The following is a 15704-nucleotide window of genomic DNA, read 5'->3' on the forward strand; positions in this document are numbered from 1 at the left end:
AAGTTATGTGACTATCAACACATCCAGCCACCTCTGAGCTCATAGCCTGAACAGGGAACCGGGCACAGTCTGAGGTATGAAACTCATGCCTTCTGGTATCCCAGCAAATACTATGGTTAGAGAACTTCTGGTTGGCATAGAGTATTTAAGAGGAGTGACAGACCTTTAGGATCTTTCAATCACATCATTTACATCCTACAAGAGAAGAATTTGTCAGTTATCCTGCAAAGTACAGCCCAAACTGCTTTTCAACACTCAGTGGAAGGGCAGTGTTTGAGGCAACAGACTGGATCTCAGAACATGTTGGCCTCAACTTTGGCAGGGCTTCCTGTGCCTTGGGATAAGTCACTTAATTTCCTGGTGCTTTCATGTAGCACTATGTGAGGGAGAGTATTTGTCCTGTGTTGTGAAAAGCAAAGTCCATTCATGGTTTTATATCATACTGGGATGCTGGGGTGACTGCAAAAGTAGCAGGGCCACTCCATGAGAAGCCATTGGCATAACCAAGAAGGAAGGCCAGGTCCCCTGACAGCACAAAGCCAATCTCCCTCCCAGCTCCCATTCCTATGCCTGGGACCTGCCCCAAGCATTTTTTCTGCCACCTCTGTGTATTAGGTTGCTCAGACACTGGGGTATTTCAGATCCTCATCCTGCACCAACAGGAATCTGGGGGATGCTAGATATCTCTGTACAAAAATTCAGGTGGAAATGCTGGAACAGGGCTCAGCACAGACACAGGTACATTCAGAATCAGCATTTACAGGGCTGAAAGGATTTGTGGGATTCACTCATTTGTTTTTTAAGGACACATTCCAAGGAACCCCCCTCCGCAATGACTTCCCCATCAGGCACCCACCCATAAGTTGGGGCTGCCATTGGCAAACAAAAAGGCAGAGGTCCAGAATTCTGCCTGTTTGGTTAGTGTCTAAGTCAGAGATAACAAGACTTTGACTGTTGGGAGACAATAGAGATTGCTGGGAAAAGAGTGCCGGTTAAGTATAAATTGCATTCTATCAAGCCCACTCCACAGAAGGCACACTCAGGTACGGAGGACATAGCAGAGAAATTAACCAAACAGCTAACCCTCTTTTCATTTCAGTCACACAACAGATGGATCTTGCTGCATTTACTGTGCCCTGGGAGGTGTCAGGTTCTTTGTGCCGTGACAGGCAGCTCTGACTACTCAGGTCACTGAGGAGAATGATGTTGGCAGCTTATCCAACAGACCAGCTGCTAGCCTCTCTGCATCTGCTGGCTCACTAATCAGATCCCCTGCACTGGCCTTTCTGCCTTGGAAGGTTACAGGTAAATGGTGGGCCATGAAAAGGGGGCTCAGTCTTGCCTGGGGAACGGACAAATCAGTCAGGGGAAGAGACATGCCTAGTGCCCACCTGTGCTTGTTTGCAGAGTGGGAGGGGAATCCACAAAGGCAGCCTTACCCTGCCTTATTTTGGCCCTGGACTTGCAGGGCTTTCAGGATTTCCAGGCACCCCAAGCTCCAGGGGGCTGGCTGGGCTGTGTGAGGAGAATGCAGAGCCCTGGCAGCACCCCTGGAGCTACTGCAGACAGGGAAAATGTCTCCCTCATGTAATTGTGGGGGCAGGACACCAGCCAACCCTGCCCAAACTGCACTGTGGTGAGGTGGCAGTGGCAGTCAATGCAGCAGCCCCTCACCATGGGCATGGGCTGCCTGGCTCATCCCACGCCTCTAAGTTGTGACTGCAGCCCAGCACCAGGCTCTTCCTCAGGCAACAGTGCAAGGCTGCTGCCTCCCTGCCATCCAACCAGCATCTCTCCAGGGCTGGGAAGCATCCAGTCCAGAGAGGCAAGGCAAGCACCAGGAGCAGAGCCTGGCTTCTCATGCAGGGGAACACCCTTGCACACCCCTCCCCACTGCCAGCAGTCTCTTTCTGAGCACAGCAGCAGCCTGTGTGCAGAGGGATCCTGGCAGCTTAGAAGTTGCAGACAACTCAGTAGGGGCCAACCTCTTGGGCAGGCATTGCCCCAACCTAGGCCCTCACCCTCCCCAAGTGCCTCTCATCCCTTTCCCAATCTGCTGCCTTCCATGTGCTTCCCTGCCCGATCTGCTGCTCTACTTGCCCTTGGGCTGTCTGCTGGGTGCCACACACACCAGCTGCCCATGCCACTTATGGCACCCATGCTGCAGATTTAAAGCAATCTCCCCCAGCTTCCCATCCCTGCTTTAAAAAAATCATTTTCAAGGAGGCCAAAAACAGAGTATTTCCCCAGTCTTGTTAATCAGATAATGGAAGTGGGAGATGTTGGATGCACTAAACAGTCTGATACCTGTAGTTGTAGATATTCTGAGTTCTATAGATTCCAATATCTACCCCTGACCCTGCAAACCTTTCAGCACCTGCCCTAATTTCTCTCAGGAGAGTAGAACCTGGGCTTTAGTGGAACCACTTCCTGAGCATTTTTATGTCTGCCAAAGCCTTTCCAGACCAGCCAGGAACTTGATAGCCAAGTATTTTCACCATCAACAACAGCTGCAGCAGCATTAATGTTACTATTTAGCTGTGCTGAGTTTCTTTGTTTTCTTCCTTTTCAATACAATCTTCTGCATTAGATGTGGGGCTGGTCCACAGATGGCTTTGTACCAGTATGGCATTACTGGTTAGAGATGTTAGTCAGGTTCATCCAAAGTCCACTAGAAGGCAGGGTAGATTCAGCTGAAGTCAACTATTGGTTAGAATTAGGATTTCCTTTCCAAAACTTTTATACTGGTCTGATATATATTCTATATATATATATAAAAGGCTTAGTCTGTCCGTCTGTGTGTGTCTGTCTGTCCGTAATGTTCCAGTAGCACTCTGACTGGCTTAGGCATTATTTTGTTTTGGAAGCCAATCACAATGCTTACTGAAACAACCAATCAGAGTTTCACACAGACAGACACACGCAGACAGCTGGATGCAGAGTGGAGGAGTGGTGCGTGGCTGGATACAGAGCAGTGGCAGCGGCCACCATGTGCAAGCTTCCTCCCTCACTCCTGGGAGGCAACAGCAGAGCGGTGTGGTGGTGGCACATGGTGCTCCATCACCGCCCACCCCCACCCCCGGGTCATTCTTGATGGGGAATTTGCTAGTACCTATATAAAGGCACACTTGCTTATTTACATATGGAAAGGAAAACAAATTATCCCAGTATAAGACACTTTGCATAACTGCATCCAAACCAGGGAGGTCTGGGTTTCTTAGTATACAATTGTTTCTTACCCCTTAGCTCTTTTTTTTTTAATTTTTAAGTATTAAACAATATCTCCACACATAAGGCTGGTTCAAAAGCATTAAGACAAGTCTCAAATCTTGGTTTTGAACACTACATTGATAGAGATTGCAACTGTACAGGTCTTTCACATCCCTGGGAGTTGAGAGAGCACACAACCCCAACATGACTTGTTGGAGGCACCTAGTCGGACACCTTCAACTTAAAATTCAATCAATTTTAATTTAATTTTCAATCAGACATATATATAGCACTTGCAGCTACAAGTCCTCCCAGTCTTCAGCATTCTGTGAAGCTTTACAGTTAGGAACATCCTATATTTAAGAACATTTTTACCATTCAGGAATAAGGGATTCATCAACAATGTGATCCCTATTTTCAGGAAGGGGAGGAAGGAGGATCTGGGTAATTATAGGCCAGTTAGTCTCACATCTATCCTTGGGAAAACCTTTGAAAAAATTATTAAGGATCACATTTGTAGGAGCTCAGCAAGAAAAATAATGCTGAAGGGCAACCAGCATGGGTTCATAGCAGGTAGATTTTTCCTGATTAACCTTGTTACTTTTTATGACCAGGTCACAAAATACTTAGATGCAGGAGTTGACGTAGATGTCATCTACTTGGATTTTATGAAGACCTTCAATATGGTATCTCATCCTATTCTTAAAAAACAAACTGAGCAGCTGTGACATAAATGATTACACAGTCAGGTGGGTGGCAAATTGGCTTAAGGGTCGCACCCGGAGAATGGTGGTGGACGGGTCAGTATCGACCTGGAAAGATGTGGGCAGTGGGGTCCCCCAAGGCTCGGTCCTTGGACCTGTGCTATTCAATGTCTTCATCAAAGACTTGGATGAGGGTGTGGAGAGCACTCTGTCCAAATTCATGGATGACACAAAATTACGAGGTAAAATAAACACACTAATGGGAAGGGATCAAATCCGGGTGGACCTGGACCTTGGCAAAGTGGGCAGAAAAGAACAGGATGCAGTTAAACAAAGACAAATGCAAAGTGCTACATCTAGGGAGAAGGAATCACCAACACACTTATAGGCTACAGGATGACCTTCTCAGCAGCACAGAGGCAGAAAGGGACCTTGGAGTCATAGCTGACTCCAAGATGAATATGAGTTATCAATGTGACAAAGTAATCACTAATGCATCACAAATGCGTCCAGGGAGATGATGCTTCCCCACTATGTGGCATTGGTCAGGCTGCAGTTGGAGTACAGGCAGTCCTCGGACTTATAACACAATTGGTTTCTGAAAACTGCGTCTTAAGTCGAAACGTTGTAACTCGGAACCAATTTTCTCATAAGAAACAATGTTATAAATGGGGGATTGGTTTCTGAACCAAGGCTCGATACCCTATTTTCACCAAAAATACCCCAGCATTTTGTACTCGATCAATTATAGGTGAGTAATATAGCTGTATTAATGTATTTATATTGTAAACAGCAATCATATTGATTTGGAAGGACTTCTTTGAGGTGACTTTGCTGGACTTTTTGAAAGGCTCTTGGTTGGACTTTTTGAAGGGCTCTTGGTTGGAGTCTTCTCAGGAGTCTTGGCTGCAGGTTTTTCTGGAGCCTTGTCTGCTTTCTTAAAGAAAGTATCCAAGGAAGTTTGGACAGATGTTCTCCAGGTAGATGGGCAATGCAGCGAACTTGTTCACTGGCATGGTGTCACATCGGATCAAGCGTTGTAAGTCGAAACTGATGTCATAAAGTTGAAACAGGGTGTCAATTTATAAATGTTGTAAATGCAAAACGTTGCAACTCAAAACGTTGTAAGTCGAGGACTGCCTGTACTGTACTGTGTCCAATTCTAGGTGCCGCACTTCAAGAGGGATGTGGATAACCTTGAGAGGGTCCAGAGAAGGGCCACTTGTATGGTTACGTGCCACTCATATGGTTATGGGCCTACGAAGAGAGACAAAGGGACCTAAATCTCCTCAGCCTCCGCAAGAGAAGGCTGAGAGGGGATCTTGTGGCCAAATACAAATTCATCGGGGGGGTCAATAAGAAACTGGAGATGCTCTGTTTACCAGGGAATCCCCTGGAATAACCAGCCGCAAACTAACAGAGAGCAGATTCAGGTTGGACATCAGGAAGAACTTCTTTATGGTAAGGGTTGACAGAATCTGGAATGGGCTTCCAAGGGAGGTGGTGCTCTCCCCTACCTTGGGGGTCTTTAAGAGGAGACTGGACAAGCACCTAGCTGGGGTCATATGACCCCAGCACTCTTTCCTGCCCAGAGCAAGGGGTCGGACTCGATGATTTATTGAGGTCCCTTCCCACCCTAACAACTATGAAACAGCTGGAGAAACAAAACTAGGCCCTGATCCTGCCATCAGAATCTCAAAAGCAGATTTAAGCACCTGTGTTTTGCAGCTGTAGTGATGTCAACGGACTCTGAGTAAGATAAGAATGCTGTAGTGCAGGGGTGACTGGTGGGCAGGCCAAAAGCCCCATATCCAATCCTATACTTCTGTGCCGTGGCTTAGTGCGCACCCCCCGGTTGCCTGTCCTGTAGTACATACTGCCTTTGAGGATCAAGGTGTAACTTAATATACAAAATAACATCGAAGCTGTCAAATTAACAGCAGAACAAGATCTTAGATAAATCAACCATATCTATTATAACACCCATTTCCTGAACTATTTGATAACAAAACCATCTATTTCAAACACTACAGGCATTTTTATTACGCACATGTATTACTTTTTGGGACATACTGTAATCACACATGCTGAGTCTATTTTTGAAGGAAGTTCTGAAGTTTGGGAAAAAGTTTCAATGCATTCTTCGTTGTCACTTCTATAACTTCTTCCACTGGAATCCCTTTAATTTTGGCAATACATTCTGCAGCAATGGAAATATTTTGTGGTACATTTCTCACCTGAATCATAAAAAAGAATGCATTGACGTTCAACTCAAATAGCATTAGCATCACATTTAGTTTTTGTTTAAAGCAGCTGTTACTAACATGGTTGTAACTGTAAAATGGATAGGCCCCATAGGCAATTGCTATTCTTGCTCATCATTCACCAGTCTCTTCTCTATCCTATCCTGCAGTTGCTTTTCCTTGGCAATATTCCTCTTCTCTGCTGGCTTCCCAGATCTATCTGCTTCATTAGCATGTCACCTTTTTTCAAATATCATCTAACAATATTGTCTCTGTCTTGCCTCTGCTCAAAATTCACCCTCTGTTTCTGGCTTTTGTAGGCCACATTTTTTTGGAAAAATGAAGTAGAGAACCAATAATGTACCTGTTTTTCAGGGCCTAGAGCAGGAGAGTCGGTTTCTAAGCACATATTTTCTAAAGGCAACTGTTTCACAAGGTTTTGCTTCTTAAAAAACAAAAAGAAAAACCCATTAAATATCTGATTCACTTAAACCTAAGGAAAAAAGCCAAGAATAATCAAGTCAACAAGAAAAGGCAGAATCCCATCCATATTGGAACACAGGGGTATTATTTAACTAATCAAGGACACAAGAAATCAACACATCGGAAACAATCATGCTACGAAGTCGGGTGAGTACACAAATGTTAGGGGAAAAGCAGAACTAAGACTGCCTGGATTTGGCCCCCTTGGGCATATGCATTAGGGTTCAATCACATAATATTTATTCTCCCTTCCATCCCCCAATGCCACTATCCAATCCCTGTCCCCTCCATACTAGACTCAACTCATTTTCTCTGTGCTGCCTGGCCCCAGGAAAAGTGTCACTGAAAGCACAGGAATGATACTGTATCCAGTCTGAGTTTAGGTGCCCAAATATGGATTCTAAACAGCCTGCAAGAGCCAAGAATATGATTACAGAGAAAGCCCAGCTTAGCCTTGGGCAGAAGCAAGCTCACTGCAGGCAGTCTTCCAGCAATTTGGCTGCTAAAAAATAAGAAATCTCTAGCTGTGATTTTCCAAAGGCTTGTAACTTGGCTGATTTAGAGTGGAATAGAACAGCAAAGACTTGTCCCTGACAGAAAGGCCAATCCACTGTGAAGTTTCCTGCTCCAACACATGATGGTGCAAGACCTTCTAAATAAAATAATTATTTAATGTGTCAAAAATAACGTCAGTCCTAGATTCATCCTCCAAACAATTCAACTACTTTAGCTGAGTAGACACCAAGCTGAATGGAAATTGGAAATTTTCAGCCCAAATAGTTAAAGTTTGGCAAAATTATAAGCAACTGAAACAGGACCTTATAAAGAGACTTATCCAGAAACCATAACAACGGGTGGCACTACCAGATCCACCTGTAATTCTTCATATATTTCAGACTTCAAAAGCTATCATGGGTTTTCTTCTTTTTCTTTTTTCTTTTTTTTTTAATAGCTATAGCAAATTTAGTATTTTCTCACTGTGATAAATTGTGAATCCCTAATCCCTGAGACAGGACTATTATTTTAGTTTTACCTGTTCACTCCTTATAATGCAAGGAGGAATGGAAAAGAAATATCCAGCCTTCACTCCTTCCATCGCCACAGATGGCCTTCCATCAAATGCATGGAGCAACACCTTTTCAGCACCTACACAGACCCAAACCAATTAAATAATTACATTCATGATGGCACTGTGATGTCAGCTCCCAGTGAGAGCACCATAGTCCCAATGAAAACATCTGAGATACAGTGCTACAAAGAAAAATAGTCAGAACTGTTCCGGTAGAGCAAACAGTCATTCCGGCACAACAGGTGCTTGTGGTACCAGACTGACAAATTGGAGGATTTAGGTGTGGAATAGAACCAGATACAAGAGGCAGAGGGTCTCCATTGGGAGATATGACTGGGTCTGAAAGGTACCTCTCTGCCAGCAGAACCATAGGATGAAAACTAGAGAGCATAATGCAAACATTTCTAACTGTTTTTGTGATAGTACTGCAGTCTCTGGAAAGCACAATGGGACCAAGGAGCTTCTACCAAAAGCTAGCATGATAATTCTAATGTAAGAGAGACAAACAACAGTAGCCATCATTCCACTTTCTTACCTGTGAAAGTCCTTGCTCCAATTAAGTAAAGTGAGTAGGGCACTAGCTAAGAGATGAACAAACCTATTGGACCATCATGTCCATTGCCATGCCAATGCAGGATATGGTACCTCAACAGACAGGTATCTACTAATGTACATTCATTAATTAATGCCTATTTAACAGATACATTTGATCTTTGTCCCAGGCACAGCAAGAAATTCTAGAGTTTAATAATAATTCCTGTGTTTACTCAAATCTAAGATGACCCTGAATATAAGACAAGCCCTCCTCCCCCCAGTAATTAGATTCTATACATGGAAAATTTAGAAATCTGTTATAATTTTCCATGCATACAATTACTGGAGGGTCATCTTTAATTTATCTCCCCCACCGCTGCACGAGGGCAGGCAGTGGGGGCTAGGGGGCAGGAGGGGAGGTCAAGTAGCTTACCCCCTGCTTGTGCCTGTCACCCCACTCCCCCAGCCTCAGTCCCTGCCTCCAGCCTCTACCCCTGCTCTCCCCTCCTGCCCCTCCCTGAAACCTCAGGCCCCTCCTTCCCCATCCTCCCCCTGCCTCTACTCCCTATTCCTCCCTAAACTCTTTCCCAGCCTCTCTGTTCCCCCTTCCCTCTCCTCCAACCTCTCTGCTTCCCCCCTCCACCCAGCCCCTCTGCTTCCCCACTCCTGCCTCCTCCTTCCCAGCCACTGTTCTCTAGTTCCCCCCTTACCTTTGCTCTATGCTAGCTCTGTTCCCATTCTAACTTGGAGCACTGAGCACAGTCCCAGGCTGGCCTGCATAGAAGCTGTTTAGGCTGCGCATCACTGTTATGGAGCTAGGCTGCAACCACGTTCAGGACCCCAGGCTGAAGTGTGTGTGGAGCCTGCCAGTGCAGAGCAAAAGTAAGTGGGGGAGGCAGAAGTGTAGGTGGAGGAACACAGACTGCGCTGGGCGGGGGAAATCTGAAGAAGAGGCTGCAGGGGGGAGGTGGCAGGGGGTGGGGGGCACACAGCAACTCCAGCTGCAGCTACAGCCCCAACTCTAGGTAGGAGCTGGAGCCAGAGCCACAGCAGCTGCCTGCCTCCCCACTGCCCTCCTACATGATTCTAAGATGAGGGGCTCCCCCCATTCCTATGTTAAATGGATTTGGATTTGGTGGTAGGGGTCTGCTACAGACCCCCACACCAAGGGGAAGAAATAGATGCGGGGCTACTGAGGCAACTCTCGGAGACCATAAAAGCTAAAGAGGCGGTAGTCATGGGGGACCTAAACTACCTGGACATCTGCTGGGAGACGCAGACAGCAAGGTCCCATCACTCACGCAGGTTTCTAACCTGTGTACAGGACCTCCACCTGACACAGGAGGTACACGGTCCCACTAGGGGGAATGCCATACTGGATCTGGTATTGGCAACAGGAGATGACATGATAGGGGACCTCCAGATCGGTAGCCATTTGGGAGACAGTGATCACCTTATAATAGAATTCAACATAAGACGGCGAGTGGGTAAGGTAACTAGTAGGGTGAAAGTGCTAGACTTTAGGAAAGCTGATCTCAATGCACTCAGGCGATTAGTCAAGGAAGCACTGCAGAGTAGGAGTTTTGAAGGGATGGGAGCCCAAGAAGGGTGGCTGTGCCTAAAGGAAACAATCCTTCGGGCACAAAGCAAGACGATCCCCGAGCGAGGCAAAAAAGGGAAAGGGGCCAGGAGGCTTCCCTGGCTGACCAGAGAAATCCAGGGCAGCCTAAGGGCCAAAAGGGAGCACATAAAAAGTGGAAACAGGGTGAGATCACTAAAAATGAATATACCTCCTCTGCTCGTGCTTGTAGGGAGGCAGTTAGGCGGGCCAAAGCTACCATGGAGCTGAGGATGGCAACCCAAGTAAAAGACAACAAGAAATTGTTTTTTAGATATATTGGGAGTAAAAGGAAGGCCCAGGGAGGAATAGGACCACTGCTAAATGGGCAGAAACAATTGGTGACAGGTAGGGGGGACAAGGCTGAACTCCTCAACGAGTTCTTTGCCTCAGTGTTCCTAAGTGAGGGGCACGACAAGTCTCTCACTGGGGTTGTAGAGAGGCAGCAGCAAGGCGCCAGACTTCCATACGTAGATCCTGAGGTGGTGCAGAATCATTTGGAAGAACTGGATGCCTTTAAATCGGCAGGCCCGGATGGGCTCCATCCGAGGGTGCTGAAGGCACTGACCGACATCATTGCAGAGCCACTGGCAGGAATATTTGAACGCTCATGGCGCACGGGCCAAGTCCCAGAGGACTGGAAAAGGGCTAACGTGGTCCCCATTTTCAAAAAGGGGAGGAAGGAGGACCTGGGCAACTACAGGCCAGTCAGTCTCACCTCCATCCTTGGTAAAGTCTTTGAAAAAATTATCAAGGCTCACATTTGTGAGAGCCCGGCAGGGCAAATTATGCTGAGGGGAAACCAGCACGGGTTTGTGGCGGGCAGATCGTGCCTGACCAACCTAGTCTCTATGACCAGGTTACGAAACGCCTGGACAGAGGAGGAGAGGTGGATGTCGTATACTTAGACTTCAGGAAGGCCTTCGATATGGTATCCCACCCCATACTGGTGAACAAGTTAAGAGGCTGTGGCGTGGATGACTACACAGTACGGTGGGTGGCGAATTGGCTAGAGGGTCGCGCCCAAAGAGTCATGGTGGATGGGTTGGTCTCGACCTGGAAGGGTGTAGGCAGTGGGGTCCCGCAGGGCTCGGTCCTTGGACCGATACTCTTTAATGTCTTCATCAGCGACTTGGACGAGGGAGTCAAATGTACTCTGTCCAAGTCTGCAGATGACACAAAGCTATGGGGAGAAGTGGACACGCCGGAGGGCAGGGAACAGCTGCAGGCAGACCTGTATAGGTTGCACAAGTGGGCAGAAAACAACAGGATGCAGTTCAACAAGGAGAAATGCAAAGTGCTGCACCTAGGGAGGAAAAATGTCCAGCATACCTACTGCCTAGGAAATGACCTGCTGGGTGGCACAGAGGTGGAAAGGGATCTTGGAGTCCTAGTGGACTCCAAGATGAACATGAGCCGGCAGTGTGACGAAGCCATCAGAAAAGCCAATGGCACTTTATCGTGCATCAGTAGATGCATGACGAATAGGTCCAAGGAGGTGATACTTCCCCTCTATAGGGCGCTGGTCAGACCGCAGTTGGAGTACTGCGTGCAATTCTGGGCGCCACACTTCAAGAAGGATGCAGATAACCTGGAGAGGGTCCAGAGAAGGGCAACTCGTATGGTCAAGGGCCTGCAGACCAAGCCCTACGAGGAGAGACTAGAGAAACTGGACCTTTTCAGCCTCCGCAAGAGAAGGTTGAGAGGCAACCTTGTGGCTGCCTTTAAGTTCATCACGGGGGCACAGAAGGGAATTGGTGAGTATTTATTCACCAAGGCGCCCCCGGGGGTTACAAGAAACAATGGCCACAAGCTAGCAGAGAGCAGATTTAGACTAGACATTAGGAAGAACTTCTTCACAGTTCGAGTGGCCAAGGTCTGGAACGGGCTCCCAAGGGAGGTGGTGCTCTCCCCTACCCTGGGGGTCTTCAAGAGGAGGTTAGATAGACATCTAGCTGGGGTCATCTAGACCCAGCACTCTTTCCTGCTTATGCAGGGGGTCGGACTCGATGATCTATTGAGGTCCCTTCCGACCCTAACATCTATGAATCTATGGAGGATCCCCCCCCATTCCCATCTTATTGTAGGATCAAATAAATATGAGACAAATTGGGTTGCAGAAGCATCAAGTCTCTTACTTGCTGTATATTACTCAAAAATTATTTAAAATCTCCAGTGTGGAAGGAAATAAAAGGGCATTTCAGATTCTCAAAATGTTAAGTTTGAGAGCAGATATAAGTGCAAGAAAAGGTGAATATGAACAAGAGAGCTGTCAGTAACTAAGGTAAAATGAAGAGTTCTTTAAACAAATTGTAATTCAGAGAAACGGTATGGTGAAGACCAGCTTTTCAGGATTTCCATAACATGCCTTCCAGGTTTTGCGTACACAAACTCATATATGCATGATGCTTAGCTAGATATGGTAAAGCTAAACAAACATTGTATAAAGACACCTGTAATTATTAACGGCATGAAATAAATCCAAAATCATACCTTGTTCTTTTAAAAGGTTAATATTTGGTCTTCCAGCTGACCGTGAATGGACATTTCTGTAGAGGGCAAAAAATCCAGTATTAGGAAATTAAGTGGAATATGTTTTCATATGATTCACTGACTTGACAGCAATTTGGCAAGACAGAAAAGAGTAATTTAAATGTTTATAGCACCAAGAAAGACCCCATATAACTTTATGAGAATATAAACAAACAATGAAAATACAGCAATACAGTTGATGACAGATGGTAATGAAGAGTACAAATTCAATTGAGGCTTCACAATGAATTTTAAGTAGGTAGAATTCAACTGTCTTCTTAAAAAGTGGGAAGGTTGATAAATCTAATCTCTCTACATTTTAAGTGATGTTGCAGGCTCCTTAATAACTAGAAATGCTGACAAATGTGATTTTAGGTCTTTTCTGAAACAGTATTCTGCCAAAATAAACGAGACCTACAAAGGCAAACCCAGTCTTTTCGCTAACTGAATCTGCTTGATCAAGACTTGTCTTTGTTCCTCCTTCTGTTCATCGGTGCTGGCAAATCTAGGAGTGAAATCCAGTCCAACCTACAGCGTATAAAAGGAGAAATAAGAAAGTTTTGCAGATGTGATGTCATACAAAACTACAGTAAATTACATAAAAGAAACAGCTTTTCAATCCAAGGCGCTCCAATACACCCACCCTACCCTCAATGCTGCCTGGGCAACTCCCAGACCATTCTCCCTCCACTCTCTCTCCCACCTCCCATTCTGAACACAGTGCCGGGCATAAAGGCGGGGAGGGGGTTTAGGGGAGAGCGGCTGCAGACTCAGAGCTGCTGTAACCCGCAGCTTGATCCCCCAACCCCCAGGACCCAACAGTGAATGTCTGTTGGATCTGGGGGATTGCTGTAACTCATGGCACTTCCTGCAAAGTGCCATGAGTTACAGTGCGGAGCTGCACTTCTGTCTGTGCCCTTTGCCTAACTCTAAGGATTGCTCAAAGATTATTGCAAATTAAACCCCTGGATCTGTATTCCTTGCCTATCTCACAGAATATCCTGAGCCTCAAATAACTGACATATGTAATTTTTTTTTAAAACACTGAGGAATCCATAGAAAGAAATAACAAAAACCTTCCAAGCACTAGTTAAACAACCCTGAAATCAATGCAGCACATAAAGGCACATTACAAAGTGAAAGAGAATCCCAACCCAACAAAATGGCTGAGACAATATAAGTAAACAGAGCACAAGAAGCTAACCAGGACTTTGGCCAGGTTAACACCTGTAATGAAAACTGCCAGTGGATCTGTAATGACCTGAAGACACAAGGCCTTCGTCTGAGTTAAAGTAATACCTCCAGCAGCATGGTGTCTTCACACCATACTTCAGTTCAGTACTGCGTCAGAGATAAGACATCAACAACTGAATTACAGACACTCCTCCCCACAGCTCCTAAATATTCAGTGGTGATATCCCAGTTACGTACTGATTTGTATGACCTGGCTTAACTCACACGCTCACAACACAAATTGGCATGACTGTTATATGCAAGTAAGATATTTAGTATCAACTCCAGACTGTTGAATACAATCCTGTATTAAAAATAGCTATTATGAGACAGTTTTAAAAGCCTCCACCTTTCCATTCACCCTTATTGCTAAGATCTATCACTTTACTTTTCTCATGTGGTTGATTCAGTATCTTGAGTTATTCTTAACAGAAAATGGCAGCTTCAAGTACCAAGATGGGTAAGCAGAGATTTAAAAAATGAGGCATACTATCTAAAAATCAGGGAAGAACAAATGAGGGAACTGGAAAGATGATAGGGAGGGGAAGATAGAAAATGCTGTCACTGATTTCCCCAATATTGTTGCTTTTTTCTGAGTATTCCCTTACTGCTGTTTGAATGTTAATACCCTTTTCCAGTTTAAGCATTTGAAGGGCTGCAATGACACGTTTGGAAGTAAACATATTTATTTATCGTACACCTGAAATAATAGCACTACAAAGTATTCAGGAGTGTGGTAGGAAATCGGGGAAAAACACAAAAGGAAACACGTTTAGGCCTGGAATGACAGGTCAAGCTTTTCAGCTGCTGTATTTGTTAGTGTTACTTCTTATGTACATAGAATCAATGAAGTCCTACATGCTTACAACTCCGAGGATCCAGGCGACGAAAAAGAAAGATTTAAACAAAACACAGAACTTGTACTCACCTCTCCAATTGCCAACAAGCTATCTTTATAGTGTTCTATAAGTGGCAATGCAGCATCAAGGTCCTGTGAAAAAGAAGAAAAAAAGAAAGAGGCAAGCTCTGTAAAAGAAAGCATTAAATAAATAATCCTCAAGACAAGAAGAATTCCATTCAACAAAATTGTAGAATCCCTCATCTAGGGGGTATGGAAAATGCAACTATATGTCTGGGTAGAAAATGAAGGTTTTTCAGACCCTGCGGGGCTCTGTTGCTTTATTCTGACTCCTTTATAAAAGGTACATTTTAATATAAGCAGAACCTGTAATTAGCACTGCAAAAACAAGTTATATTTAGAGTCTGAGAATGACAAAGGTAAATAGTCACCCATGTCTCATGGGTGAGACATGGACACAGATATGTAACTGTCTTTACACAGTCTTCCCCTCCCCATGCCAATGAAGGAACAGTGAGGTTGCTGATAACAGCCAAAAAGAGTGAGCATGATCATTCAGCCAGAATTTCAAGAGTGTTTTACCGTAACTCTGAAAAATAGACAGCCAAATTACTTCAGTGAGCATTTTTCCTTAGTGCTACCAAAGCAGTATAAGAGATTCAAAATTTGGTCCAAAGTGTTTTCTGTATAATGGCAGACAAGGTTCTTTGGGTAAATGTGTTATATTTTATTAGACCAACAAAATAGTTGGAAAAATTGTTCTTTGCAAGCTTTTGGGCACAAATACCTTTCTTCAGGCATTGGGAGATACAACTACCAAATAGGAGCTATCGTTATCCTTAACCATGAAGGTTACATAAAAGAAGCCAACAGACAACTTCTGGATACCACCTACTACGAAAAACTGGAGGAAGATCCAACTCCCTTTTTCACCTTAAAACTCAAAACACCATCACATCATTTCTATCTGAGCTACAAGTAAAACTACAAAATGTGATCCCCGCACTACCCAATCCTTTTACGTGCTCCCTAAAATCCACAAAGAAGGGAACCCAGGCAGATCTGTAATATCCAAACATGGAACCCTAACTGAGCAAATATCAGGTTTCATTGAATCAATCCTAAAACCTCTCGTCACCCAAAGACCGAGTTTTGTCCAAGACACAACAGACTTCCTACAAAAACTTAAAAACACAGACCACCTTCCCAGCAATACCTT

The 15704-nt window shown here is 45.0% G+C and overlaps 1 protein-coding gene across 6 annotated transcripts in view; it reads right to left on the reverse strand.

Annotated features, from left to right (window-relative positions):
• Window positions 1–15704, reverse strand: part of TATDN3 (TatD DNase domain containing 3) — a 34322-nt gene that overhangs the window by 12045 nt on the left and 6573 nt on the right. For 3 of the 6 annotated variants that reach the window (XM_019483190.2, XM_059717945.1, XM_019483194.2), the window contains 5 exons: window positions 14555–14617; window positions 12812–12921; window positions 12355–12410; window positions 7674–7786; window positions 6522–6602 (listed from right to left, as the gene is read on the reverse strand). In XM_019483190.2, coding sequence (XP_019338735.2) covers window positions 6522–6602; window positions 7674–7786; window positions 12355–12410; window positions 12812–12921; window positions 14555–14617 — 423 coding nt within the window. Of the gene's footprint in view, window positions 1–3451; window positions 6152–6521; window positions 6603–7673; window positions 7787–12354; window positions 12411–12811; window positions 12922–14554; window positions 14618–15704 lie in introns of those variants that run through there. The other 3 variants (XM_014598167.3, XM_006268122.4, XM_019483191.2) reach the window with 3 other exon arrangements.

This window comes from Alligator mississippiensis, chromosome 1 (genome assembly GCF_030867095.1).
Source record: "Alligator mississippiensis isolate rAllMis1 chromosome 1, rAllMis1, whole genome shotgun sequence".
NCBI classification, from domain to species: Eukaryota; Metazoa; Chordata; order Crocodylia; family Alligatoridae; genus Alligator; species Alligator mississippiensis.